Source organism: Terrapene carolina, unplaced genomic scaffold, assembly GCF_002925995.2.
Source record: "Terrapene carolina triunguis isolate 2854851 unplaced genomic scaffold, T_m_triunguis-2.0 Scaffold374, whole genome shotgun sequence".
NCBI classification, from domain to species: Eukaryota; Metazoa; Chordata; order Testudines; family Emydidae; genus Terrapene; species Terrapene triunguis.
The window spans coordinates 3519251-3545784 of NW_020664725.1; the positions used below are offsets into that span (position 1 = coordinate 3519251).

General features: G+C 48.1%; 1 protein-coding gene across 1 annotated transcript in view; it reads right to left on the minus strand.

The window, feature by feature from the left end:
• The window catches only part of KIRREL3 (kirre like nephrin family adhesion molecule 3), a 702914-nt gene that overhangs the window by 68929 nt on the left and 607451 nt on the right, over positions 1–26534 (minus strand). The window contains exons 8-10 of the mRNA XM_026657944.1: positions 19945–20093; positions 16803–16930; positions 4684–4810 (exon numbers count right to left, since the gene is read on the minus strand). Of these exons, the coding sequence (XP_026513729.1) occupies positions 4684–4810; positions 16803–16930; positions 19945–20093 (404 nt within the window). The remainder of the gene's footprint in view (positions 1–4683; positions 4811–16802; positions 16931–19944; positions 20094–26534) is intronic.

Below are 26534 nucleotides of genomic sequence, written 5' to 3' on the forward strand. Positions count from 1 at the left end.
GCTCTGCCGGCAGCCCCGGACATTGCGGGGCCCTCTTAGGCATGGGGCCTCATTCCGTGGAATCGGCCGAATCGGCTTAAAGCCAGCCCTGCCAGGAGGGGGTTCATGGCGCAGAACCCCAAGCAAAGGGAGGTGGCTCCCACCAACTCGGACTTACATGTCTCACTATGCTTGAGTGGCAGGGCTTAGGCCCCGCCCCTTCCATGGCATTTTCTGTTCCAATAGCCCAGGCAGCTCCTGGCTCAGCACGCTGGCTTCAGTGAATCCCTTTCTCAGGTGACTAACTGTGCCCTGGCATTATCTAGGGAGCCTGGGTAACAAACTTGGAGCTGTGGATTCTGCTGGGCAGCAGAGCACCTAAATGTTAGGTGTTGCAGTGCTAAGCCTAAGTCCCCGTTGTGGATCTAGCCCACAGTCCCTGCCCCAAGGAGTTAACAATCTAAGGATAAGACAACAGACAACAGGTGGGCAGGCAGGGAAGCCCAAGGTTGCAATGAGATGATTGTATTATAATCCTGATTTGGATCCAATGAGATGCCAATTTCCTGTCTAAAATAACAGTGGGCCAGATTTTCCAAAGAGCTCAGAAGAGTGAGAGATTATATGAATGGTGATAGATAGATAGATAGAAAGAAGGGATGTATGGCAATCGATAGATAGATAGCAACAAAGAGTCCTGTGGCACCTTATAGACTAACAGATGTATTGGAGCATAAGCTTTCGTGGGTGAATACCCACTTCGTCAGATGCATCTGTTAGTCTAGAAGGTGCCACAGGACTCTTTGTTGCTTTTTTACAGATCCAGACTAACACGGCTACCCTTCTGAAGATAGATAGGCAGGCTCAAGCTGCCAAATTCAGATCTGGACACAGATTTCAAATAGCCCCACACTCGTGGGTTCTTGGGTCTGGGGTTTTGATTTGGGACATCAGCTGTTTAGTTTCTTTTGTGGTTCTTACTGTGGCACCTGGGTACCTTGTACGGAGAGGGGCTACTTTGCAGAGGTCAGCGCCAGGCTCAGGTCTGGAACACCTCTAAAGTTCAGGGGCATTCCGATGAGAAGTTTTGCTTCAGGGCCACCTTTCCCTGTGACACACAAGTGCCTCCAGTGGCAGCTTCTTATTCCGTCAAACCCATTTGTTCTCAAAGACCGGCTCACAATGAGGTAAAACACAGCAGATCTGCTGCTACGTACACCCCTAATTTTGTGTGCTTATGCTACGGAGCGTGCTAGGAAATTGAGTCCAAGCAGGTCTGCAAAGTCAAGAAGCTGAGGTGGGATATTTCCTGAGTGGCACCAACTTTATTTGCTCCCCTGTCAGCACTGCAATGTAAAAATCAAAGCTGGTTTCAGCTCCAGAGGACATCGGGGAAGCATTTCCCATCCCGCTCCCCACACATGTGGCTTTGGCACATTACTCACTTGATCTGAATTCAGGGGGTGTATGTGACTGGTGGCAAGAGGCGAGCAGGTTCTTTGCTGTTTTTTAATTTGCTGCTTTGTGTCCTTCAAGCGATTTTAATTGTAATTAAAATCCAGCCGCCAAATGGGATGGAGAGTGCGAGAGCCTGTGGGGCACGGCGGAAGTCAAGGGAGTGGTTGGCTTTCCGTGGCCCCCGGGGTTTTCTTCTTCGCATTATCTGCATTTCAAATTAAACTGTGCTGCTCCTGTGCTGCTTCCCCTCTAGCTCTCTTGTCTTCATGACAGTGAATTGGGCCTGAAGCCTGTTGTTTTGCCAGACAGGTGACAGACTACGCAAATTTCACGCTCTCTTTACATTGTTCCCAGTTAACCCAGCGCTGATCCTCCACGCGACATAGTTCAGTGGACTGGGCATTAAGCTGGGAGTCAGGAGACCCAGCTTGTCATGGACCTGTGGGGTGACCTTGGCCAAGTCATGGCCTCGCCGTGTGCCCCAGTTTCTCCATCTATGAATTGGCACTGAGACTTACCTTTCCTTTGTAACGCACTTTGAGACACATGAGATACAAAGGGCTGTATAAGAGCTAGGGATTATTAAGTTCTCTTTGGGGCTATTGTCGGTTACATCCAGGGCTAGATTCACAAGGGGGGCGTGGGTGCCTAACTGCCACTTTAGGCACCACTGGCATTCACAAAACTCCTGCTCAGCCGACTCCTCCCCCTGGAGGCACCCGTGGTGCTGCAGTTTCAAGTCCCAGAGGTGCCTGGGTCTGAGCAGAGTCACCCAAGTCCTGGCAAAGCCCAACAACTCAGCCCCTACAGCACACCAAGGCCCTGGAGGGATTTATGAAGTAGGTGTTGCCCTGCCTATTTCACCTTCGGGGGTGGATTTGGTAGTTACCTGAGTCCCCCTTGCGACTCTAGCTACCCCCCAAGTACTTCGGGGTGAGGAAAAGTGAAGAAGAGCCAGAGAATGGTCTAGACTGGGATCCAGGTTCAATTCCCTGCTCTGCAGGCCATGACTCTGCCACTTTTTCCTATTTGACCATGGGCAAGTCATTTAGGCCCAGAATTTTCACTGGTTACTATGGCGCCTAAATACCTTTGAGGATCTGAGCCTCAGTGTTTAAGTTTCCCACTGTACAATAGAGATTGCACTGCCCTACCTCCCAGGATAACGGTTATCCTCACAGCTGTGAGGATAAATACATTCAAGATTGCGAGGGGCTCAGATATCCTGGTGATGGGGACCAGATAAGTAACGTAGATGGAAAGGAAAAAACCTCCCACAGCTAATAGATACATAAACCTCTTTTAGCTAAAAGTACATTTTGCAATTTGGAAGAGACTTTCACCCAAGGATCTCCACTTATTTTACAGAGGCTAAATTAATTCAATCTCACCCCATTATCATCATCAGTATTATTGACAATGGGATAGGTGCCTTTCACTCCTAGGCCACTGGCTGAAATCCATTCCTAGACGGTAGCGACAGAAAGCAGTTGCCATCTGATAGCAGTTTGGTGGCCTATGGGAAATGCATTTAAAGATTCAGCCTAGAAGCTGGTGTCCACACTGTAAGAACCGTTGCTGGAAGGCTCAGAAAGGCCATTGAGTCTGAGTTCTTCCACTCCTCGAGTGAGGGCAGGTTGAGGTGCCTTGACAGTATAATGGGGTTGAGGGATGCCTGTGTTCCTTCGATCTGAAGGATAAATACAGACTGGGATTCTCAAAAAAGCCTAAAAGGGTTAGATGCCCAAATACCATTTGATTTCAGGTCTCTGCGTCTCAAGTCAGCACCTTTCACAAGCACTGAATTCTCAGGATAGCTGTTGCTGCATTTTGAAAGTTCAGTGATTGGCTAAGCATCATTGGCTGATCCCGACTGCTCTGGGCTGGAAACAGAACCAGGTTTCTTGTGTGATATTCTCTACCCTCCTGCACAGGTTTGTGCCAGGAGCACTCCACAAACAATTAAATTAGCCGTTACCACTCTAGAAAGAGATCTTGGAGTTACCATGGATAGTTTTCTGAAAACAGCTCAATGCGCAGCAGCGGTCAAAAAGGCTAGCAGAATGTTTAGGAACTATTATGAAAAGGAATAGGAAATAAGACAGAAAATATCAGAATGCCACTATATAAATCCATGGTGCACCCACACCTTGAATACTGTGTCCAGTTCCAATCGCTCCATCTCAAAAAGGATAGAATGGAATTGCAGAAAGTTCAGAGAAGGACAACAAAGCTGATGAAGAGTACATAACGGCTTCCGCATGAAAATATTAGGGCAATTCAGCTTAGAAAAGAGACGATGAAGGGGAGATATGATAGAGGTCTATAAAATCATTACTGGTGTGGAAACAGTGAATAGAGAAGTGTTATTTACCCTGTCCCACAAAACCAAAAGCAGGGGTCATGTGATGAAATTAATAGGCAGCAGGCTTAATACAAACAAGAGGAAGCATTTTGTCACACAACACACAATTAACTGGTGGAACTCATTGCCATGGGCTGTTGCGATGGCCAAAGTATAACTGGGTTCAAAAAAGAACTAGATAAGTTCACAGAGGATAGGCCCATCAATGGCTATTAGCCAAGTTCATAGAGGATAGGCCCATCAATGGCTATTAGTGAAGATGGTCAGGGATACAACCCCCCCGTTCAGGTGATCCTAAATCTCTGAATGCCAGAAGCCAGGAGAGGAAGACAGGGGTGGATCACTCCAACTGGCCTGTTCTGTAAACTCCCCCTGAAGCTCTGGTACTGGCCACTGGTGGAGAAAGAATACTGGGCTAGATGGAGCATTGGTCTGACCAAGTATGGCCGTTTTTATGTGCTTAAACAGGCTGCATTTCCTTGGGTATCCCAAACTAGGTAGCATGAGGGGGTGAAGATTCACAGAAAAAAGCGAATCATATCGTTTCAATCATCAGGAAAAATATAATTTGACTTTGGGGCAAACTTCCAGCCTGGATGTTTATCTTACCTGCACTGGCTCAGCCCATCCCTAGATAAGAACTCAGCAGTGTTTCCACAATGCCATGAATCCATTTGTCCCTCTGAGGTACAACCAACACAGAGTCCATAGGAAGTGGAGCAATTGCAAAATGTCTGGTTAGGAACCTTGCTGGTCTATCTCAGGGTGGCATTTGCCCTGAGTGAAACCTGCACACCATGAACTATTAATTTAACAGGGACAAAACAGCGAGGCGATCTCATCACTTTCCGACAGAATAATGATAAAGAGATGTCAGGTACCATTGACAGTCAGAGACACCTCCCGTTCGCCGGCGCCCACCCGCGGAACCACTGCTCGGCAGACGTATTTCCCCGCATCCTCCTGGCGGACACTTTTCAATGTTAATGTGTTCTCATTGCTCAGGACCTGAAAGAGAGGAAAGGTGTGTTTTAAAGAAGGGCAATGCAAATTTGTCCAGAAACGTGAATGTGTTCTGAAATACCAGAGAAACATTTACAGTCCAGTGCTCAGGGGATTCAGCCCCAATGCTCCAGCTTTGCTATAAATGTAACCCTGTTCATCAGAGCTGGGTGGGAAATGGCTTTCCCATCTTACGTATATTTTTGAGAGTTCAAAATTTGTTCTTATGCCAAATCAGGACAAAAAGTTTAAGTCTCAAAACTTTTCACGAACCAAAGAACTGAATTTTTCTTCAGTTCAAGTCAATCAAAATGTTTTGTTTGGATAATTTCAAAATATTTTCTTTCGATGTACACCTTCCCCGCCAACTTTTTTCAGTCTCATTAGCTTAAATTTGGAAATAAAAAGTCATTTCCAGACTGGAAAACTAGAATTTTTTGTTTAGAAAATGTCAAAACAAAATGTTTTGATAATTTTGAAACTCTTTTTCCAAAAATGTTTTGTCAGGAGATTCGTTGAAATTGACCCTGTTTCACAAACAGTTTTGGTTTCAAAGTGCTGGCATTTTTCAATGAACAAATGTTTTATTGAAACATGTTGGATCAGCACTAATGCTAATATAGTGTAACTCCCTGTCCCCCTCTAGTGACTGGACAATATACATATACAGACTCTGTTACTGCCTCCCAGCAAAGAGACTAGTCATTGGTTCATTCAAAGAATAATTCTAAAAAGAATGTTATTTTTTAAAAGTGTTCAAGCCCAAAGATTTGGGTGCTGCATAGCAATGATAACTAGAACCGGTTGCCAGAAAAAGAGAAAAATAACACAAGCATACACAATTTCTTAATGGTCTGGGAAATGTCTTCCCTCCCATTTTTCAAAATTCGAGTTTTTAAATTTCAAAATTTGAAACTTTCCATTAGCTCTAAAGTTGGTGAAGACACAGGGGGAAATGTTTTGCACATATTTTGTTTAATCTGTTCCCCTTTTTATCCTAAAATGTAATCATTCAAAATGGTCACCGTTTCGAAATCTGAAACATTTCCACTAATTTTAAGAATGACTAAATCTAGGAAAAATTGCAAAGAGCTAATCCCAATAATTAGTCTGAGACTCAGAAAGTCTTTGCAACCCACCCAGCCAACCACACTACGTAATCCCTACAAAACACAAACTGACAAAGGAATCAGAGAGGTCTGCAATGTTGACTAGAAAGATGCCACACGTGAACTTTGGGGAGCATTAGAGCGGAGTGCATTCCTGAATGGCAGGCCCTGGGCTGTGAACAGCCAACCTCCCACCCCCTTGAGAATAAAGTCAGCCCTGTTGCCTTGAAGCAGTTGACCTTACACGTATTTTGCCACGATACTATTCAAAGCTTGATATAAATGTAACCCAGAATAACAGAGTGTGGCTCCTTGTCCCCCTCTAGTGGCTGGGCCATGGATAGCAGACCACTAGTCTGCTACTGTCTCTCAACTCAGACACTAGTGTTTGAGCTCATGCTTTTAGATCTTACACTCCTGTGTTCCATCCCACAAATGACCTGAGCATGGGTGTCATCACATAAGGATGACGTCGCTAGTCTAGCAGAGGCTTGTTCATCCATTGCTATCCTAGTGTTTTGTCATTAGCAGTGGCTGACCAACAAGCACAGGTGACAGCTGGCAGGTATAGCCTCAGTGAGCTCCAACAAACCAAGGGCCATGCCATCTCACGGTAGGCTCACTGACTGCAATATAGTGCCAACGAGAGCCACCAGACATAATGGATGGCCTTAGCTGGAGAAGCCTTGTGTCAGAGGCATGCCAGCCGGAGGATTTCATGCTACCCGTGTGTGCTTGGCCTGTGGCAAGGCATGTGCACAACGCACGCAGCGCCACACCTCTGTGCCTGCCCAAACTCGGAGCTGGTAGGAACAGCAGGCATGAGCACAGTGGGTATTGGCTGTTCATAGAATCTGCACTCTTGGTACATGACTAGAAACAGTTGCTGCTTGAGGTGGAAATGTTACTGCACTCTTGGGAAGTGGAGGTCCCACATGCGGAGCGGGGTCTATTCCCCCGATGATGTGAGAGCAAACAAGTAGATGTAATTATGTTTTATATTCTCTGTACGATCTGTAACTCCTATTAGTGCTAATGCAAGTGAGGCCAGTGTGCTGAGGAAAGAGCAAACCCCAGCGTGCGTTGTGCATGCTTTGCTGGTCAAGCTAATGACCTTAGAACGTGCCCCTTTCTGTCACATCATAGGGACACTTTAATACTCTGGAAGCTAAGCAGGAGGGAAATCAAATGAGTTCATTGATGCATTTGCCAAGATGCAGTCACAGAACTTTTCACTCAAGGATCTCAAAGCATCTTCCAAACACTGACTCAGCCTGACGGCATGCTATGAGCGAGGGATTATTATCCCTATTTTGCAAATCGTGGAACTGGGATGCAGCGAGATAACGACGTCAATAGCAGAGCTGGGAAAAGAAGCCAGGAGCCTTGATTCTCAGGCCCTGTTCTAACCACTAGCTTGCACTCTCTCCCTAACTAAACAGGGCCACACTCTCAGATCTTGGGGAAAGAGTGGGGCTCCCAATAAGTCAACCTATTCCAAACCCCAGGGTCAGAGGAAGAGCAGAATCACGCGCTATCCGTTACGTGCAAGCTGTTGTTTTGAGATCCTCTTTCCTGGCAACTTGGGGTTTGCATCAGCCTGCTGTCTTTGACCCTTCCCCAGAAACATGCCGAAAGTTGGAACGTTCGACGCACTGCCCCACTGCCCATCGCTGCAATTAGCAGGTTTATTAAAACTTGAAAAGTGCTGAAGCAAAGCGGGCTGATGCAGGCCGTCAGCAAAATCCCAGCACGTGCAGTATTTAGAAATGTGATGAGTCTAAACCAAATAGTGGCTTTTGGAGTCAAGTATTTCTAATTACCTGTGGAGGCAGCTCATGCCAATGGCTAATTTCCCACCTCTACAACCGAATCTGTCAGGGTGGGCAGGTTGCCAAAGGGGACTGGCGAGAATTTTCCTCGGGCACTGGGCGGGACCGCTGCACACAGGCCGGAGAGATGCGGTGCCTGTTCTGCTCTCCCTGCCGACAGTCAGCTCTTTGTTTGTTTCTTTTTGCTGTTTCGGTGCGTATGCTTTGAGGGCACATCCAGCACATCAGTTATTACCACTGCTGCGGGTCTGATCTTACAGCCAGTTCCTCCAGTCATTCTGGGAATTTACGCGGATGCTTAGCAAAACACTTAATGCCCCTAGCAGCAGTTATACATACAGTGAAGGCATGTCATTTCAAACCTCCGTGTTTCAGGGACCTGCCCAGATCAGACTAGTCGTCTTTAAAATCCCGGTCTGGGTGTGAGGTTTCTAGGAGATTCAGCAGCACGTCTGAAAGCTGTGCAAGGTCTCTATCCCTGAGCAGCGTGTCCATTGGCTGTGCATCCCCAGATCTCTCTTGCTGCTTGGGTAGGGCAGGAGTTGACTACTTCACACCTGATTCTGAAAGTCTTACTGAGGTTGAGGGTACTCACTATGACCTCAATGAGCAGTGGGGAAATTCTGGTTCCAAAGTCTGGGTGGGACAAGAACATAGGAATACAGAAATCGCTGGGCTGCATCAGACCAAAGGTTCACCAAGTCCTGTGTCCTGTCTCTGACAGTGAGCAGACCCAGCTGTTTGAAAGGAAAGAGCAAGAGCCTTGCAGTAGATGTTGGACAACCTGCCCTCTGTAAATGTCACATCCTGACCCCTAATAGTTAGAGACCTGAAGGATGAGATTTAATCTCTCTTCCCAGACTCATTATTTTTGCTTTAATTACTCTAAAGCTGGATAGTCCTGCTTGAATGTGTATGTCCAAATCTTTGAACCTTGCTGAATTCTTGGCCTCAGTGACGATAACCGATTTCTCAGTTTGGGGGTGGAACTGAAAAATTAAAAAAAAAAAATCAGTTTGGTTTGAACTGAAACTGATTTTTTTTGTCCGACTTTAAATGATTTTTTTTGTTGGCTTTTCATTGAAAAACATCGGAAAATAACCCGAAACTCAACCTCCCCCTTTTTATTAAATAAAGCTCAATTTTGAAACGAAATTTTGAAATGGCTGAATCAAATCGTTTCAACTTTTTCCAGTCTTATTTTTTGACCCAAATGATTTGCCAGTTTTGACCCACATTCACTAACCATTGTGGTGACACAAAAATGCCTTTTCCAGCCAATTTACTGTTCACTGAAAAAAAATTGCTCAGCTCTAACCCTGTGGCAGAGAGTTCCACAGTCCAATGACACATTGTGTGAAAAAGTGTTTCCTTTTATCAGCTGGCTGGCTCCGCATGAGGGCCCTGTCAACACTTCAAATTCCTTCAAATGCAGCTCCGCACACCAGCCAACAATCCCCTCTGTCAAATCCATCAATTCTCCACTCCTCCGTCCCCTCCAAATTCCATCAGTTCCTCCACATCAAATCCCGCAGCTCACCCTGCTCTCCGTCCCACAAATCCATCAACCCCCACTGCTCCCTTGCAAATCCCTTAGCTACCCTGTACTGCCCTCTTTCTGGCTTCCCCGTTTTCCCTTCCCCTCTCCATCTGGCTCCAATCTCCTCTCCTGGATTTCCTGCCCCCTTTCTCCAGTATCTCTCCCCCCAAGCTTTGGGAGAGACTGTGGATCTCCTTCCTTCTGCTCCCAAGGTACCGCAAGCCAAGGGGTAGATTCCCTCCCAAAGCTCAGCCTTGCTGGAGGGAAGCAGCCATTTCCCTGCTGTGTCTGCTGCTGGCTTGGTGGCTGTACTGGTGGTGGAGTGGGGTGGGGTGGGAGGAGATGGCGCTGGGAACTGCTGCTCTCCTCTCCTGCCCCATACAGGACTGAGAGTTTGTGTGTGTGTGTGGGGGAGAGACACTGTTGTCCCCCTGACTGCAGGCTGGGGGGGAAATGCTCCCCCTCCCAGCTCTCCCATAGTCACCCCCATGCTCATGAGTCAGGATTGCAGGAAAAGGTGCTTGACTGGCAGGCCCGGAGTCTGGAGTCCTCCATGCACACAAGGGATAGAGCACGGGCAGCAGCAGTGAAAGCTTCCCTGCCCCACGGGTGTGCCGGACCTCCCAGCTCCTGATCTCGCTGTTGTTCACCAAGCCCCAGACCCCCCAGACCCCTGCTAAGACCTACCAGAGGCTTCCTAAACTTCACTGGAGTGGAGCCCCTGTTTGATGGTCCATTGGACTCACTCTGTTGAACCTTATGGTCCTGGGGAAGATGGTATCGACGGGGATTTTGTATGTGGACATGAGGGTCTGGCTGGTGGTTGTAGCCAAGGAGGCAGGTGGGTCAGTGTGGCAGGGGATCCAGGGGTGTGGGGAACTGGGCCAACCAGGCACCAGAGAGGCTCGATACAGAGCAAGCCGTGAGGCTCTGGTTCCATATTTCACTGCAGGTGTCGGGAGCCGGCTGCCCGTCCGAAGAAGCATCACCTGTCAGCTCCCCTTGGAGTAAATGGAAGCAGTTCTGACAAATAAAGCTAATGTCTGTATTAGTTTAAACCAGCCTGAGATGATGTCTAGAGCTGTGTGGGCCTTGGAATGCTCCACCCCTGCCATTTGTTATCAAGGGGGAGCCAAAGGAAAGGGGAGACTGCACGTATGAACTCCCGGACGAAGCCGTTTTTAACTCCTCCTGACTCCTAATGCACAGAACAGATTTACTGCTGTCTTCCTCAGCCTGGCAGCTAAGGGTTGCAAATTGATAGCAAAAGGATTTAAACCCCACTATGACTGCAAATCTCGGTGCAACCTCAGCTACGGAGTTCCTACCTGTGCCTCCACAATATTTATTAATATTGGGCACCGAAAATGGGCTAGGTGCTGTGTAATCCAGAACAGAAAGAACCCCCCTGCCCCAAACAGGATCAGATAGACCTGTATATATCTAGGGCAGAATTACATGCTGATGCATGTTGGGTACTAAGCGGGTTTTGAAAATCTGCCCATTATGTAGGTGCCTAGATGGGAGCTGAGATCTTTTGAAAATCTGGCCTTTTGTTTATAGCAGGAGTGGCAGTGCTTGCTCTAATTAAGGCCATATAATGGTTTTAGTTCTAACCACTTTTCCATTGCGTATAACTTCCTGAAACTATTACTTTACAGGCTTATATTCGCCATGCATGGTCATGCATAGATACATAGATGCTTCCATGTAGCTTGTTCTCTAAATGACCTGTATACCCCCATGGAAAACTATATTACCCATTTAGAAGATAAAGAAAAAAAAATCAAGACTATTACGTTTTTTTCCCTATGTTCTAATAATGATAAATAATAATATCAGCTTCAGATAAGAACGCTGCCTAGTGATTATTGACTGACTGGGGTTTTTCAGCTGTGACTCAGGCCATCAAGTCTTCCAAGCCTGTCATGGCTTTCCAGAAAATGGCTTTCGTTGTGGTCCTTATTGGCTGAATAAACACCCCAACGTATGCTGAGTGCGGACGTCCACCTGGTGACGAATGCACTGCAGATACACATGCCATTCTCCCTCTGGTGCACTGGTAGCTTGCTGGCAATGGAGTGGAGGAGAAGTGTCCCGTGATGGGTCTTTAATAGCCCAGGACTGCTGACCTTGCAGTCTTTATGGGCTGGTCTGGTAAATCAGTGTTACTCCATTGACATCAATGAAGCTGGTTTACACCCGTTCTGTAACTGGCCCATGGCTTTTTTGTGTGCTCTCAGGACTGTTTTACTAGCAAACGCAGTGTTCCATCTGCAGCAGTAAGGGGTCATAGGGACACAGGCATTACCAGCATGGATCAGACCCAAAGCCCATCTAATCAAGTGTCCTGTCTCTGACAGCAGCCCACAGCAGAAGCTTCAGAGGAAGGCGTAAGAACCCCACAGTAGCAGATGTGGGATAATCTCCCCCTGCCCATAGTCCCCATCCTGGTCTCTATTAGTCAGAAATCTGCTGAAGCCCAGAAGGATGAGGTTTAATATCCCTCCCTGAATTTGCTGTCATCAATTGCTCTGGATATTCTTGACAGCCGTACCAGAGAATGGGACTCAGCACTTTTGTTTCTATCCCCACCTGCGCTGCTGGCTCTGTTTGACCTGAGCCAAATTGCATGCAACCACATTTCCGGAAGAGGCCCTTCTGCTTTTGGGAGTCTCACTTTCCAGGTGCCCAGATCGAGCCTCTCTGGGACCAATTTTCAGAGACACGAGCACAAACCCACAAAGCCAGCTGAAGTCAACAGAAGATGCAAGCGCTCAGCACCTGGGGGGGGGGGGGAAATGGTGGCACTAGCATGCAGTTTGCTGCCATCTCATTGCTCACTCTGCAGCTGTGTGCTACCCCTTCCCCCACCGTCTTGTCTATTTAGATTGTAAGTTCTGTGGGGGCGAGGGCCATCTACTGCTCTGCGTGTGTGCAGCACCTAACTCAGTGGGCCCTCGGTTACCCCTTAGGCACGACTCTAATAAACATGATTAACAACAATAATGATTTGAGCTGGGCCAGTGATCACCTTTGAAAAAGTGGCTTTAATTTCTTTCTGCTTCTTCTTTAGCTTCACTGCATCAGCCTTCCCAGGTGCGAAGCAGGGATAACAATCCTTACAACCTCCCCAGTCTGGATCAGCCGTGATTAGTGTTCATGCAGCACGTTAAACTTTTTACATTGGGACAGATCCTGACTTTCAGACCTCCAGCTGACAAAGCAAGACTTTGGCTGGAGTCAGGACTTCAGTGTTTGACCCTTAAACTTAAAGCTTCCTATCCCTGATTATGAGAAATTCAGAGATCCCAAGGTCAGAAGGGACCATTGTGATCATCTAGTCTGACCTCCTGCACAACACAGGCCACAGAACGGCACCAGAATATTTCCTGTTTGAACAAGAGCAGATCTTTTAGAAAAAAAACATCCAATCCTAATGTAAAAATTGCTAGTGATGGCGAATCCACTATAGCCCTTGGTGAGTTGTTCCCAAGGTACAAAGGGGTGAATGAATTCAACTCAAGATGCCCTTGTATGTCTGGTAATTATCTAGGAATCCTCAAACAAGCAGTTTTAAATAACACTGAAGCAGCTGAACATCTTTTCTCCCTTAAATACTAGGGGTGAAAATCCTGCAGTCAACGCAATCAATGGCCAATCCTCTATTGACTTCAGTTGGGCCTAGATTTCACTGCAGAAGGGGCGGGGGGGTCTCTGAGTTGGTGGGTCTGGGGAGTTTGTAGCATGACTAGCAGTGGGAGAACCCAGCACTCCTTTGAGGACTTGTCCTCCCAGAGGAGAAGCTATCCTTGCTGGCTTGCTGACCACACTGGAAGCTATTCAGGGTGAGCCTGCAGCTCTTCAGTTATCCCCGGAGTAGAGCGCTGGGCAGTGCTAGGCAAACAGTGGGCGCTCAGGTTTTACTGGCATGCCCGTAGAGCAAGAGGAAGCACAGAGCTCCAACGACATTGGGAATGTGAATGGTTCCTCTGGAAGCCGAAATGTGGGAGAGCCTGTCTGGAACATAGTTAACTTGCAGGCTGAGCTGCCAATGGAGGTTGGCAAATTCCCAGGCTGCTCCCAGGTCTTTTCTGTGTGGAGGTTCCCAGCATTTCTCCAACCAGGTTGGCAGGTCCCTGCTTCCTGATTGGTGTGTGCGAGGGTGACTGCAGCAACTCGGTTAACGTCTCAGAAAATGGAGTAGGCAAAGCTGGGCTGTGCAGAGCTGGCCTGGCCTGGGAGCACCTCGTAGCAGGTGTTCAGATAAGTGCTGCGAGGTGAATGAGGTTCATAGGGTCTGAGGCCAGACGGGGCCATTCTGATCATCCAGTCTGATCACCACTGAATTTCACTCAGCTACTCCTGCCTGCAGTCCATAGGCCTGGCTGAGCTAGAGCATCCCATCGAAAGAGCTGTTCCTCAAATGCCACCATGCCAGCTTGTGAAATCTCATACTGCCCTCATGGGTCTGTTACCCAGGAACAGGCAGAGGGATTTTCTTTGTTCATGTGGTTCACTCCACTTCTCTGTGCCCCTGGCTGGAAGATGCCCCCTGTATGGAGCCACACAGCAGGAAGGTGATGGCTACTGCCCATTAACACACTGCACGAGGTTTCAGGGTTTGAAAGCCAGACATGGCAGGGGAGTAATAGAATCATAGGACCGGAAGGGACCTCGAGAGGTTATCTGGCCCAGTCCCCTGCACTCATGGCAGAACTAAGTATTATAGTCAGCAATCACCAGACAAGAGGTGGAGGAGGGAGAAAGGTATTTCTTAGTCTTAAATTACATCTGCTCTGAGTCTGAGAGAGAGAAAGAGACAGCCACTGCGCTAGCTACCTGAGTGCAGAGATGGCCAGATGGCCATATGACTCCCCACTGTTAAAGGCCTAGAGATTTCACGCTCGCCTAGGACAGCACAACCAAGAGAAACAGCCAGTGCTTCAATCCCCAACTTTGGGGAACTAAATCACATCACGATGGGCTCCATCATTGCCCCCATCATCCGGTCTGGATTTATTGCACTGTCCAGAGTTAAGGCATCAGTTTGTAGCTTTGAAGCATCAGCCCCCTAGAGGCTTAGCCATGGCTTTCCAGGCGTTGGAAGGAGTGATCGCAATGTTAAACACGTAGATGATTTATAAAGTGCTACCTGCCAGCGAGAGGTTAACTGCAGTTTTGGCCTCTGCTTAACCCAGATGGCGCTCATAATGTGACTCAATTCTGCTTCTATTAGGGCTACTTTATGAAGATCTCCTGTGGGCAAGAGAACATGCAAGTGCTGAGTGCACCATGGAAACAAGCGCTTGCAGCTTCTTGCCCTGGTCACTCAGACTTGATTTGGGCCAGTTATATAAACCAACCACCTTGTCTTCTGCTAAAGCTGTGGGGTTCTCCCCGTCTTTTCTTTAAAGTGGATTGATTTTCCTGGAGCCTGGTTGCTATGGGATGGGATGGGCACATAAGCCAATGGAGCTGTGAGGTCTGGATGCTGGAGTGGTGTGGACTCTCTAGCATGGCTTCATAGGCCTACGCTCACAGCTGTTTCTTGTAATCTAGTGACTCTAGTCTGGGAACCATATAATCCCCCCCACCCAGTTACAGGAGCACAGAATGCACTGTGTGGACTCTGTACCTGGGAAAGGTGTCATGGTCCAAAAGTGACCCGAGTTACTGCAAAGGGACATCCCAATCCATCTACCCTCGTCCTAAAATGGCACTAGCTACTACCTCACAAGGAGGAGGATTTATAGGCTGGAGACAGGAGAATGGAGGGCAGAGGGGAAATGGGGATTTCCCTGGAGGGCCTGAGCAGAGGAATCCTCAGGACCACTTGGAGGATGGTGAGAGAGAACCTGTGCTTCAAAGGTTGCACCATGCTTTGCTGATGTTTTGCAGTGCATGCATCCCACTCTTCACACTGCTCCAGAAGAGCTCTTGGGAAAGCAGTCAGAGGTGACTCTGAACATGGTGAGATGTCAGTGGACAAGGGAGCATTGAAGCGGGACCAGGAGGAGCAGAAGAGCATTGGAGATACCTGGGAATTTAGCCAGGTGGGCTAGAGGAATGCATATGTACCCCACATACACACTCGCAGAAGGAAAGGGCTGGGAGAGCAGCCAGAAGGATTGGTGAAGCACAAGAGCAGGATCAGGAGGTCCAATATCGAGTCAAGTTCAGGGTCTTGGTCCTTATCTTCAAGGTGCTCAATGGCCTGGATCCAGTGTATATTTAAGATTGTCTACAGCTCCAGCATGAAGTCTGTAGTCAACAATTCTAATCCCATGTCACAGTGGAACTTTCTACAATAAAGGTAAAACTCATCTGTGCAGGAGACAGAGCTTTTTGGGGGGTGGTCTGATATTGGCATGATCTCCCATAGGAACGAAGGACTACCACAAACCTCAACACCCTTCATTGCAAGGGCAAGGTGCACTTCTCTGTCCTGCCTTTTCTCACAGGTCCAGAGAGCAGCATGCACATTTATTCAAACAAATACGTAAATAACCCCCTACCAAAATAACAAACTCCATGGCACACACAATCCTCCCCCTGGGAAGGTGATGAGAGAAAGAATGAACCGTATGTGACAGATGTTAATGCACAGCTGGAGCTCAGATACTCCGGTGATGAGGGCAGTATAAGAACCCATATAGAATAGAATAGCCCCCAATTCACCACCATTGTCCACCCCCACCCCTTTTATTATTGTATTATTCAACTAAAGCAGTCACTGCTGTAGGGACAGTTGCATCGTGGGCATGTTGCTAGAGGACTGCTTATATATCAGTACAGATACTACTGCATCTACACAGGCGTTGTGTTGGTAAAACTACACCGGCAGAGGGCTTGTGCCACTTGGGGAACTGGTTGAACTTCGCTGGCAAAAGTTGAGGCTTTTGTTGGATGGACTCAAAATTGAGTATGGATGGCACTGGTATATATTTCAGATGTCCTATATTTGTGGATCTCTGTTCCACAGCTGAGATGGATTTTTGCCTACGACACCTGTTTCACGAAGGGATAATTTCTTACATAGCCACAGACAGCAGGGTCTCCTGGACTCTTCAGGGGATCAGGGCAGTTATACAGGAGCCAGAGGACAGTTTAACCCTGTGAACCCTGCACTCTCATTGAGGTCAATGGGAACAACTTGCAGGACTGGGCCATAACTAAGCTACTCTAGGTGCTGAGTTCCCATAACTCTCCCTGATTTTGGTGCTCCTCTCCATGGAATTGTGGTTTGTTTTACAGTAAGCACCAATCTCCATTGGAGCTCCTGCACTTGGTAAGAGACAGTCCACCCCCCCAAAGAGGTTATGATGGAAACAGACTCTCAGAAGGGATGTGATTTGCCCAAGGTCACGCATTAGGTCGGTGGCAGAGACTGGCACAGAACCCAGCTCTCCCGAATCCCAGTCCAACGACATGTCCATTCGCCTAGCATGGCCCTCCAGGGCTCACCCCTGATTCAGAACGTAGTGCAGCATGTCCCGGGTGACTGAGATTCTTACCACGCCCGAGCCCCGCTTCATCCAGACGATGGTCAGTGATGGGTTCCCAGTCCAAGCGCAGCTGAACACTGCATCTGACCCCAGGTCGACAAGGAGGGACTGCGGTTCTGTTGCCATCCTGGGACCAACTGTGCATAGGAGACAAGTAGAGAAGGTAACTGTGTGGAGAAATAGAAACAGATCCACCAGCCAGCACTATCCCCAGCCTGATCAGTGACGGGCTAAAGGTTCAACCAATCAGAAGCTCCTGGGCCAAGAGGGCTCTCAGGATGATGCAGGCCCCTGAGCTTCCATCATCTCCCCGCCCCTTGAAGCATGCTCTGTTTTCACAGACTCATGGAAATGTAGGGCTGTAAAGACTCTCAAGGGGTCTCCAGGTCCAGCCCCGTGTGCAGAAGCAGGACCAAGTAAACCTAGACTGGCGTGTGCAACCTGCTCTTAAACACCTCCAATGATGAGGATTCCACAACCTCCCTTGGAAGCCTGTCCCAGAGCTTAACTACAGTTATAATTATGAAGTTTTCCCTCATTTCTAACCTAATATTCCAGCTGAGGCCTCGCCAGTGCTGAGCAGAGGATGACAATTACCTCCTGTGTCTTACATACGACACTCCTGCTAATACACCCCAGAATGATATTAGCCTTTTTTGCAACTGTTCCACATTGCTGACCGATATTCAATTTATGATCCACTGTAACCCCCGGATCCTTTCCAGCAGTACGACCACCTAGCTAGTTATTCCTCATTTTGTAGCTGTGCATTTGATTTTTCCTTCCTAAGTGAAGCACTTTGGGGTTGGGGCTGCCTGTCTTTACTGAATTTCATCTTATTGATTTCAGACCAATTCTCCAATTTGTCAGGGTCGTTTTGAATTCTAATCCTGTTCTCTAAAGTGCTTGCACCTTCTCCCAGCTTGGCGTCATCTGCAAATTTTATAAACATACTCTCCACTCCATTAGCCAAGTCATTTATGAAAATATTGAATAGCACCGGACCCAAGACTGATCCCGGTGGGACCTCACTAGATTCATACTGCCAGTTTGACAGCATAACTATTCTTTGAGTACAATCTTTCAACCAGTTTTGTATCCACATTATTGTAATTTCGTCTAGACCACATTTCCCTAGTTTGCTTATGAGAATACCATGTGGTACTGTATCAGAAGCTTTACTAAAATGAAGATATATCATGTCTACAGCTTCCCTGCTATTCACTAGGCCAATAACCTGTTCAAAGAATGAAGTTAGGTTAGTTTGGCATGATTTGATCTTGACAAATCCATGCTGGCTATTCCTTATAAACCCCTCAAGGTGATTACAAACTCATCGTTAGTAGTTTTTCTTAGGCTATGTCTACACTAGAGGCCTTATCGATGCAGCTGCGCCGTTGCCAGATCTCTCATGTAGCCGCTCTGTGCCGACGGGAGAAAGCTCTCCCGTCAACACGATTAAACCATCCCCAAAGAGAAGCATTCCCGCTGACATAGCACTGTGCACACTACTACTTATGCCAGCGAAACCTGTGTTGCTCAGGGGTGTGTTTTTTCACACCCCTGAGTGATGTAGGTTTTGTCAATATGAGTGGTAGTGCAGACATGGCCTAAGTCGCTTTCCAGGTATCAAAGTTAAGCTGATTGGGCTCTAATTCTCTGAGTCCGATTTGTTCCCCTTCTGAAAGTCAGGTACTACTTCTGCTCTTCTTCAGTCTCCTGGGACATCATGCATCCTCCATGAGTTCTCAAAGATAATTGCTAACGGTTCCAAGATTGCTTCAACTAGTTCCTTAGGTACCCTAGGATGAATTTCGCCAGGCCCTGCTGACTTGGATACATCTAACTTGTCTAAATATTCTTTAACCTGTTCTTTCCCTATTTTGGCTTACGTTCCTTCCCCCCTTGTTAACATTAATTGTGTTGAATATCTCATCACCATTAACCCTTAGAGTGAAGACTCAAACAAAACAGGCATTAAACACCTCAGCCTTTTTCATGTCATCAGTTATTAGCTAAGTAATTAGCTTCCCTGCTAAGTAGTCTTTATCGTTCATTTGCTCCCATTATATTTAAAGAACCTCTTCTTATTGCCTTTCATGTCCCTTGCTAGGTGTAACTCATTTTGTGCCTTAGCCTTTCTGATTTTGTCCCCACGTGCTCGTGCTATTCTTTTGTATTCTGCATTAGCAAATTTGTCCATGTTTCCACTTTTTGTGTGATTCCTTTTTGATTGTCAGGCCACTAAAGAGTTCCCGATGCAGCCATATTGGCCCCTTCCTAGTCTTCCTAGTGTTCTTTTGCACTGGCATAGTTTTCCGCTGTGTCTTTAACACTGTCACGTCGAGGAACTCTCCTGAATTTCTTTTTCCCTTGGGTTTTCTTCCCATGATTTGCTCAAGTCCACAATGAGCTTTAATCCATCTCTGAATTGTACAGGTTAGCTGCTCAGCTGTGCCTGAGTCTGCTCGGTGCACCTTTAGAGGAGGATGGGTATAGGTGGATTTCTACCACCTTCCCACCCCCGATCTTGGGAGCGACCAGCAGATGCTGTAACTTGCTGCAAGAACAGTCCCTAGAGGCTGCTCAACTGGTCCAGGATTGCAGGAACACAATCCATTCCAGCCATCCCCCGGACCCTCCAGTATGCTCCAAGAGGGGCATCAGCAGATCGTGCAAAGTTGGCTGTGCTACCTGGTGTCGTACTGTGTTGCCTACATGGGCAGCAGCCAACCAGCATGATTCATAAATACATCTCTCTGACAAGCCAGGAGAGTCAGGACTAGAAACCTGGCTCTACAGCCCCAGGAAAAGAGGCCTCTGCCTGTACCCCATGTAACAGTAGCCACTAGGTCCATTCAATTAGAGATAAGAAAATAATCTGCACAGTCAACAATTCAGCACAGTGTTAACAAAACCCTTAATAGCTAAATCACCAAGGAAGCCCCATTTTCTCTGACTCCAGGCTGCGATTACCAAGGCCATCTAGCAGATTGGGATTTCCAATTCACATTATTTTTAGGCAACTTTGAAAGTCCCAGAACTGGTTGCAAAATTAACCAATGTGGGGGTGCGCTTTGGAGCTGATTTTAAGCTGTTCCTTTGGGGCTGGTCTATGTTCCTGAGGATGCAGAAGCAGAGAAGAACTTACAGTAGACATCCACCGTCCTGCTGATGTTGGTACTGCCCAAAGCATTGGTCACCTCACAGGATACTGGCTCAAAGAAGAAGGTGTGGTCCACAATGGTCTCATAGGAGTCACCCGATGCTTCCTTTATAACTTGACCTTTTTTTGCCCATCTGTAGAATAAAAAATAGCAGGGCTGTCTTATTCTGGCAGATCTCATAGAGACACAAGGTGGGTGAGGTCAGCGATCTTTTATTGGACCAACTTCTGTTGGGGAGAGAGACAAGCTTTGGAGCTGCACAGAGCTCTTCTTCAGGTCTCCTGAGTTCTGTGTAGCTCATAAGCTTGTCTCTTGCACCAACAGAAGCTGGTCCAATAAAAGACCTTACCTCACCCACCTTGTCTCTCATATTAGAGACCAACATGGCTACAACAACATTGCAAACAACAATGAAAAACCTCACAAAGTATCAGTTCCTCTACCCCCAGTCATGTCTTCTGATAAATAAGAAGAGCTGACCTTTATAGGCCAGTTTTCATGTCACAAGATCCCAAAAGCCGGTACAAGAGCATGCTTCTCTCAGCACTTAAATGCAACTGTCCCAAAGACTGCAGCAGCTGTTGCATTATGCATCAATTTAGGAGAGGAAGGTGTGAAGAATTCGGTATTCAGTTTAAATGGCTGGAGGGATTTTAGGTAGCAGAACAGGCCATGCTTTCTGTGGTGAAAGCCAGAGGAATGACACCAGGGATGGAACGGGGATTCTAATTTCCTGAGTCAGGATATCAGGGTTAAACACACACAAAGGTCCACAGAATCTTGAATGCTCACAAGTAGTCAGGACTTTGAATCCTTCAAGCCTAAATACAACCAATCTTTTATCAGTAAATGTTGGTGAACATATTGTTCACCGCACGCACCCGGACCGATGGAGAAATATTTCCATCGATAATAATCGAAATGTACAGACAGGCAAAGTAAGAAACATGCTGAGTGAGAACCTATTTGAGTTGGTTTTAAGGATATTTACTTTGCATGTTTTCACATGTGACGTTGACAGTTGTGTTTTAATGGCCATAGAGATTTAACTTTTTGAATCTCAACGTCTACCGTCGTTAAATAATTAGTCTGACCCCTCTATCGTCTGACTTCTCATAATTCTCCACAGCTATGGACATTTAAATGGACAGAAATGAAGAAAGATGCTTAAAGATAAACATTGACATTATCCATCGAAATGATAAACAATGAAAATGGAATCTGCCAAGCCTACTTGTATTTTACATCTGGGAGGAGGCACCCCCGAGACCCCATTGTCCCCTAGCACTAGGCTGGGGTATTGAATCTGGACTGACAGAGAGGAGTAAGAGATCCCAATCGCCGTTCCCTGCTGAGACGCCAACTCACGTCCTGGGATTTCCCTGGAAGTGTCTCATGCAGTTACCGCTCTGGATAAACCTGTATAGCATGTGAAAGCCAACAGCAGCGACAGACACAATCTGCATCTGACTATCCAAAGGGCTGCTCATTCAGGGCCTAAGCCAAAACCCACTGAAGTGGGTGGAAAGACTCCGACCGACTGCAGCGGCCTTGGGATCGCTCTGCTATTGACAAAAACAGACTGGATTTGGGTACTATACCTGTAATACCAGTGGGGGCCCACAAGGAGTTTTACCACCTGGCTGCCGCTAAGCCTTTACACTCCAGCCACACCACTGAGTACCACAGCCCCTACGTTTCTGCCAATGACACCGGGCTGCCAACAGGTGCAATGGAAATCCAGCAGCAATGGATACGGTTGATGGAGAACCCCTCCTCCCAGGCACAGAACAGTCCAAGTCCAACACAGAAGTTCAGGAGTTTCCATCCTCAGCTGAGTCTGTGTCTGTTACCAGGACTGCAGGCTGCAGCACAGGACAATAGCCCTGGCCTCTGCCTGTCCTCAAAGCATTTCCCGCAGGCAGGAGTGGCCAGCCCACACCTCCCTCCCCTCTCTGGGTTCACGGGGCTCCCCTGCCTTTTCAGCTTTGGAGTTGAGGGCCTGTCTGCAGTAGGGATTTTAGCACCATCATGGTTACAATCCCCCTCCCCCCAACATAAATGTGCTGCACTGGTGCAAAGCAGGACTTGCACCACTGCGATTTGCCCTGGTTTCAAACCAGCGCTGTGCACCGAGTCCTAAGGTGGCCATGTCTGAGCAAGGATGTAGACTGGTGGGTCGGGAGAAAAATCCAGATCGGTGGCTAGCGACTGAAGACCTTAGCTGTTGGTTGCTTGCTGCTTGTGTCTCACAATACAGAACACCCTTTTGCAGAAGGACATCCTGTGTTTGGACATGATCATACTCAGCATGTAAGGCACCCTAAGGGTTGAGTTCCAAGAAGAGCCATTAATCTCTAGCTTTCATCAGCACCACACTGACCCTTCATTCCTTGCCAAAAGGAATGCATCTCAGTCCATCGTCTGCTGTCCCATACTACTGAGCAGGCCATGCATTACTGCCTGCCACGCGTGCGGATTTAAACCATTGCTCTGCGTCCCAGCAAACATCTCGACGCTCCTTTATTGGGGCAGACTCCTCCGGGGAAGTTTTGCAGTGAGAAACACCTTTCACTTGGATGCAAACGGCTTCAAATTTGCAAACACCGAAGAGTCAGCGGTGGAGGAAGCTGCTAACCAATCTCTGGGGGATAGGACCATCTGTACCACTGGCTCCTGCAAAGTCAGCCTGTAAGGTTCATGCCTCTATTAACTGAATCCACGCTGAGTTAGCTGAACCTTTCTGTCTCCAAAGTTAATTTAAGATAGCAAAGTTTTTAAAGGCACCCAGCACTATGGTATAGAGGCACCAATTAGATTTGTTAGACAAGTGTGTGTGTGCGCGCGCGTGTGCAGCAAGATGTGCCAGTTTGTGCGCTTTTGGCATACTGTAATGCACAAACCATCAGGGCCGCAGGTGAAGTGAGTTTGGTGGTCTCAGTTTTGTAATCTTTAGTAAATATTTGCCCATATTGCGGCACCAGAGCAGAGTTGTCAGGTCTGCAGGCATGAGATGCACCCGCATGTTGCAGAGTAGGACCAGGGGCCCTTGAAGAGGTTTGTGCCAGAGCTGGAGCAGCAGAGGCTGGTATGCAGGTGAGGAACACGGGTGCATTGGCAGAGCTGGACTGGAATAGTGAGGCATGTGGCACATCAGGAACGCGGTGCATTGGCAGAGCTGGTGGCGGGGGCAGGATGTTTGTGCAATGCCTGCCAATCAATGCGATCAGTCTTTCAATATCAAAAACACTACCCCCCCCCTTTTTTTTTTAATCAAAGGGAACTTTATCCCTTTAAGGCAGTTGAAATAACATTACACTGAAAAGCCAAGCTGGCATTTGCTACACTGCAACTTGCAAATTGTCTTTGAGGACAAGCTGTCAACTCAGCACTTGAATTAAGCTGCTGTTTGCCAAACAATGAGCAAGAGTGACCTAATAGGGCACCATCTGGCAACCTGCCACTCGGGGGCTGTTGAGAAAGTGAGTGGGGGAAGGGGGCGGGGGAGCCTGTCAGGGTGTCTGAAACTCCAGCGGCTCGTCAGCGGCAGGGAAAGTAATAAACACCCAACACCAAAAAGTTAAATCAAAGGCAGTGAGAATCCTCCCATGAGTCTCAACTCTCATTATCTCTGGGGGACCCACCTCTCATCCACTCAGACAGGGGAGGGAGAAAAGATGCCTTCTCCCTGTGTCCCAACCCAGGTGCTGGTAAATAGCAGTGCCATGACCAGCTCCACTCTCCTCCAACAGCTGACTGTGCAATCACCTGAGATTCTGCAGCCGCTTCTGTACTAGGAGCCTGTGCTTGGGGCAGGGGCAGCTGATCTTCCCTTCCAAGTCCTCTCCCCTTGCACCTCTCTGCTGTCCCCCCCACCCTCCATTCAAGTCCTTCTCTTGGGGGCTGTTGTCTTTGCTTCCTCTCTTTCTTTCTGTCCTCCCAGCCAGGCTGGCCAAAGCTTGTCCCTTCTTCCTCGATGGCATTTCTAGCATCTGCATCTCCCTGTCCCCACGGCTCAGACCCAGACAGCGACATTATAACAACAGCAACAACGGATCGTACAGCAAGTCGAGGGCGGATGGAGAACCGCACTAGGAGCAACCCTGATATTCCAGACCACATCGCTGCCATGGCCAGGTGGCTCAGACAGCCCCCCACCCCCACCTTGCAGGCAGCAATGCACCTTCTGAATGCTCACAAGGGGCCAAATCCTGAAGTCCTTTCTCAGGCAGAGCCCCCCTCAACTTCTCATGGCAGTGCCCACAGCTCCAGTGAAAGTCAGTGGGAGCCGCAGGGTCTGAGCACCTTGGACGGCCCGGCCTGAGTGGGAATGAAGCGAGAACCTGAGATGAATTTCTGAGTGTTACAGCCCTGGAGGAGCTCCCCTCCACGACGCTCACCTGCTGATCGGACTCAAGTGTTGGGTCCCAGGTGGTCTTGGCTTGCGGGGGCTGGGCAGGCTTTAGGCCCTGTCTGTGGGCCTGCAGGTGCAGACCCTTTGTCTGACACCCCTCCTGGCAGTGGAGACCCCCTATGCTCTGAAACTAGTGCTGGCTCCCCAGCTGCTGTGGCATGCTCCAGAGTTCCAATGAAGCTGGGGACCCTCTGATTTGCTGTTTCCCTCTTTGGGAGCTTTGTGACAGTGTAGGCGAGTAACACACTCTGGGAAGGAATTTCTAAACGCACACACTTTACACACAGAGAAAGCACAAGAGAGATACAGATCTCTGGAAAAACAACAAAACACCTGCATGTGAGACTCTGCCTCAGTTTCCTCCCTCTTCCTGAAAGCCCTGTGGATCTTAATGTCTTCCAGAGTCCTGGCCTCTTGTGCACACCCCTCTCCTCTTGCCCAGTCTTGTTTTCTGGTTCTGCTCAAGCACACACAGATGCCCTCTTGCTTATAAGCACAGTTCTGGTCTTGAGTCCCAGTGGCAGACCTCATCCCCCAGCCGTGCTGCAGTCATTTGCACAACCCGCTTAGTTTGGGAGGTAGGGGTGGATACAAAAAGAGACATTACCAGTTAATATCCTTCCAAGGAGTCTCCATTGTCCTGAAGGGGCAAGATTCTTCAATTGTTAATGTCTGTCCCATCCAGGGCCACACATCCTGGGGCCTGACCCTGTCCCCTTAACACAAGATGTATGATGCAAGGAGGCAGTGAAAGACAACCACAAGCGCATGAATGTACAGAATTCATACAATCCAGGTGAAATTCACAAGTTCACATGGACGGATCCCAGAGCATCAAATTGGGATTGGGTGTGTCTTGCACTGGCAGCCCGCTCAGCAGAGGGGGGGGGGGTCACGTGGCCTTCACTCCTGTGGGGGATTTTACTGGGTGGGGACTGGAGATGTTTTGGCAGAATTGCTGTAGGAGTGTCCACTGACCACCTGTGCATGGTTAAGTGAACCTCGTTGAGCCAGGATGGATGACCTTGGCGGTTTCACACACCGTCTGATGACACAAGCATTTTGAAAGAGTTATTAGCAGTACAAACGTGAGCCTATTTGTATGCACTTACTTGCTTTCTTACCTCATTTATCTTCGTGCCTCTAGCAGATGCTGACTGGCCACTTGAGTTTCTCTGCCCTGCTGGGTTAGGGGTTTTTCCAATCAACTCCCCCCCCCCCCCTTCACTAATTAATCAAGTGACTTCGCTTTTATTTCTGCGGCTGCGTTTAGGGTGTTAATAAGCAAAGCCCCTCATCTCTTTAGGATGAAATCAGCTCCTTGCTAGATAAGGAAGAAGAATACCAGCCCTTTCGCCCTGCTAGAGCTCACCATCTTCCTCAACATCTCAATATGATGGAGAATCGTTAATTAATTAGCACAGGTCACTATTATCTTCAATGCTCTACCGCTGGGGAAACTGCAGCGACTTACCAAAGATCGTACAGCAAGTCACTGCCAGCGCTGGGAACAGAGCCCACAAGGCCTGACTCCCATTCCCCTGTGCTAACCATAAGACTACACCCCTACTGGATACCAGTGAGGGATTCAGAGGAGTCAAAGATCAGGCCTCCCTGCCTCCCACCTCTCCAGTTGTTGCCCTCCTCTCTCTTTTCAAAGCTCTTGGAGCACCCCATCCATTCGTGTTGCCCTGACTCCCTTTCCCCTCTCCTGGATTCTCTGCAACCACAGCTTCTGCTTTGTCCACTCCACTGAGCCTGCTCTTACCAAGGTCACTAAAGTCATCCCCAAGGGTCTCTTTTCCTTCCTCATCCTCCTTGGCCTCTACAACATGTTCAGAACAGCCAGTTACTCCATCCTTCCTGAGTCTCTCCCCCTGGGTGTCTACATCTCTATGCTGGGCTGCCTCTCCAGCTGCTCCTCAGGGGTCGCTGTTCCATGTCCCATTGGACACTGGCTATTTTCTGTGTGTTTGGGGGTGCGGGATGGAGGAGACGGGAGAGGAGGGGGAAGCTGCATGACCTTGTATCCACTGATGCACAGTTTGATGGCTAAAGCGGGGGGCAGGTCCTTGAAACCCACCCAGCAGGCTCAGCAATTTTGGAAAATCTGCCACTTATTTTGATGCGAGATGGGGGCTGAGGTCCTCTGCAAATCTA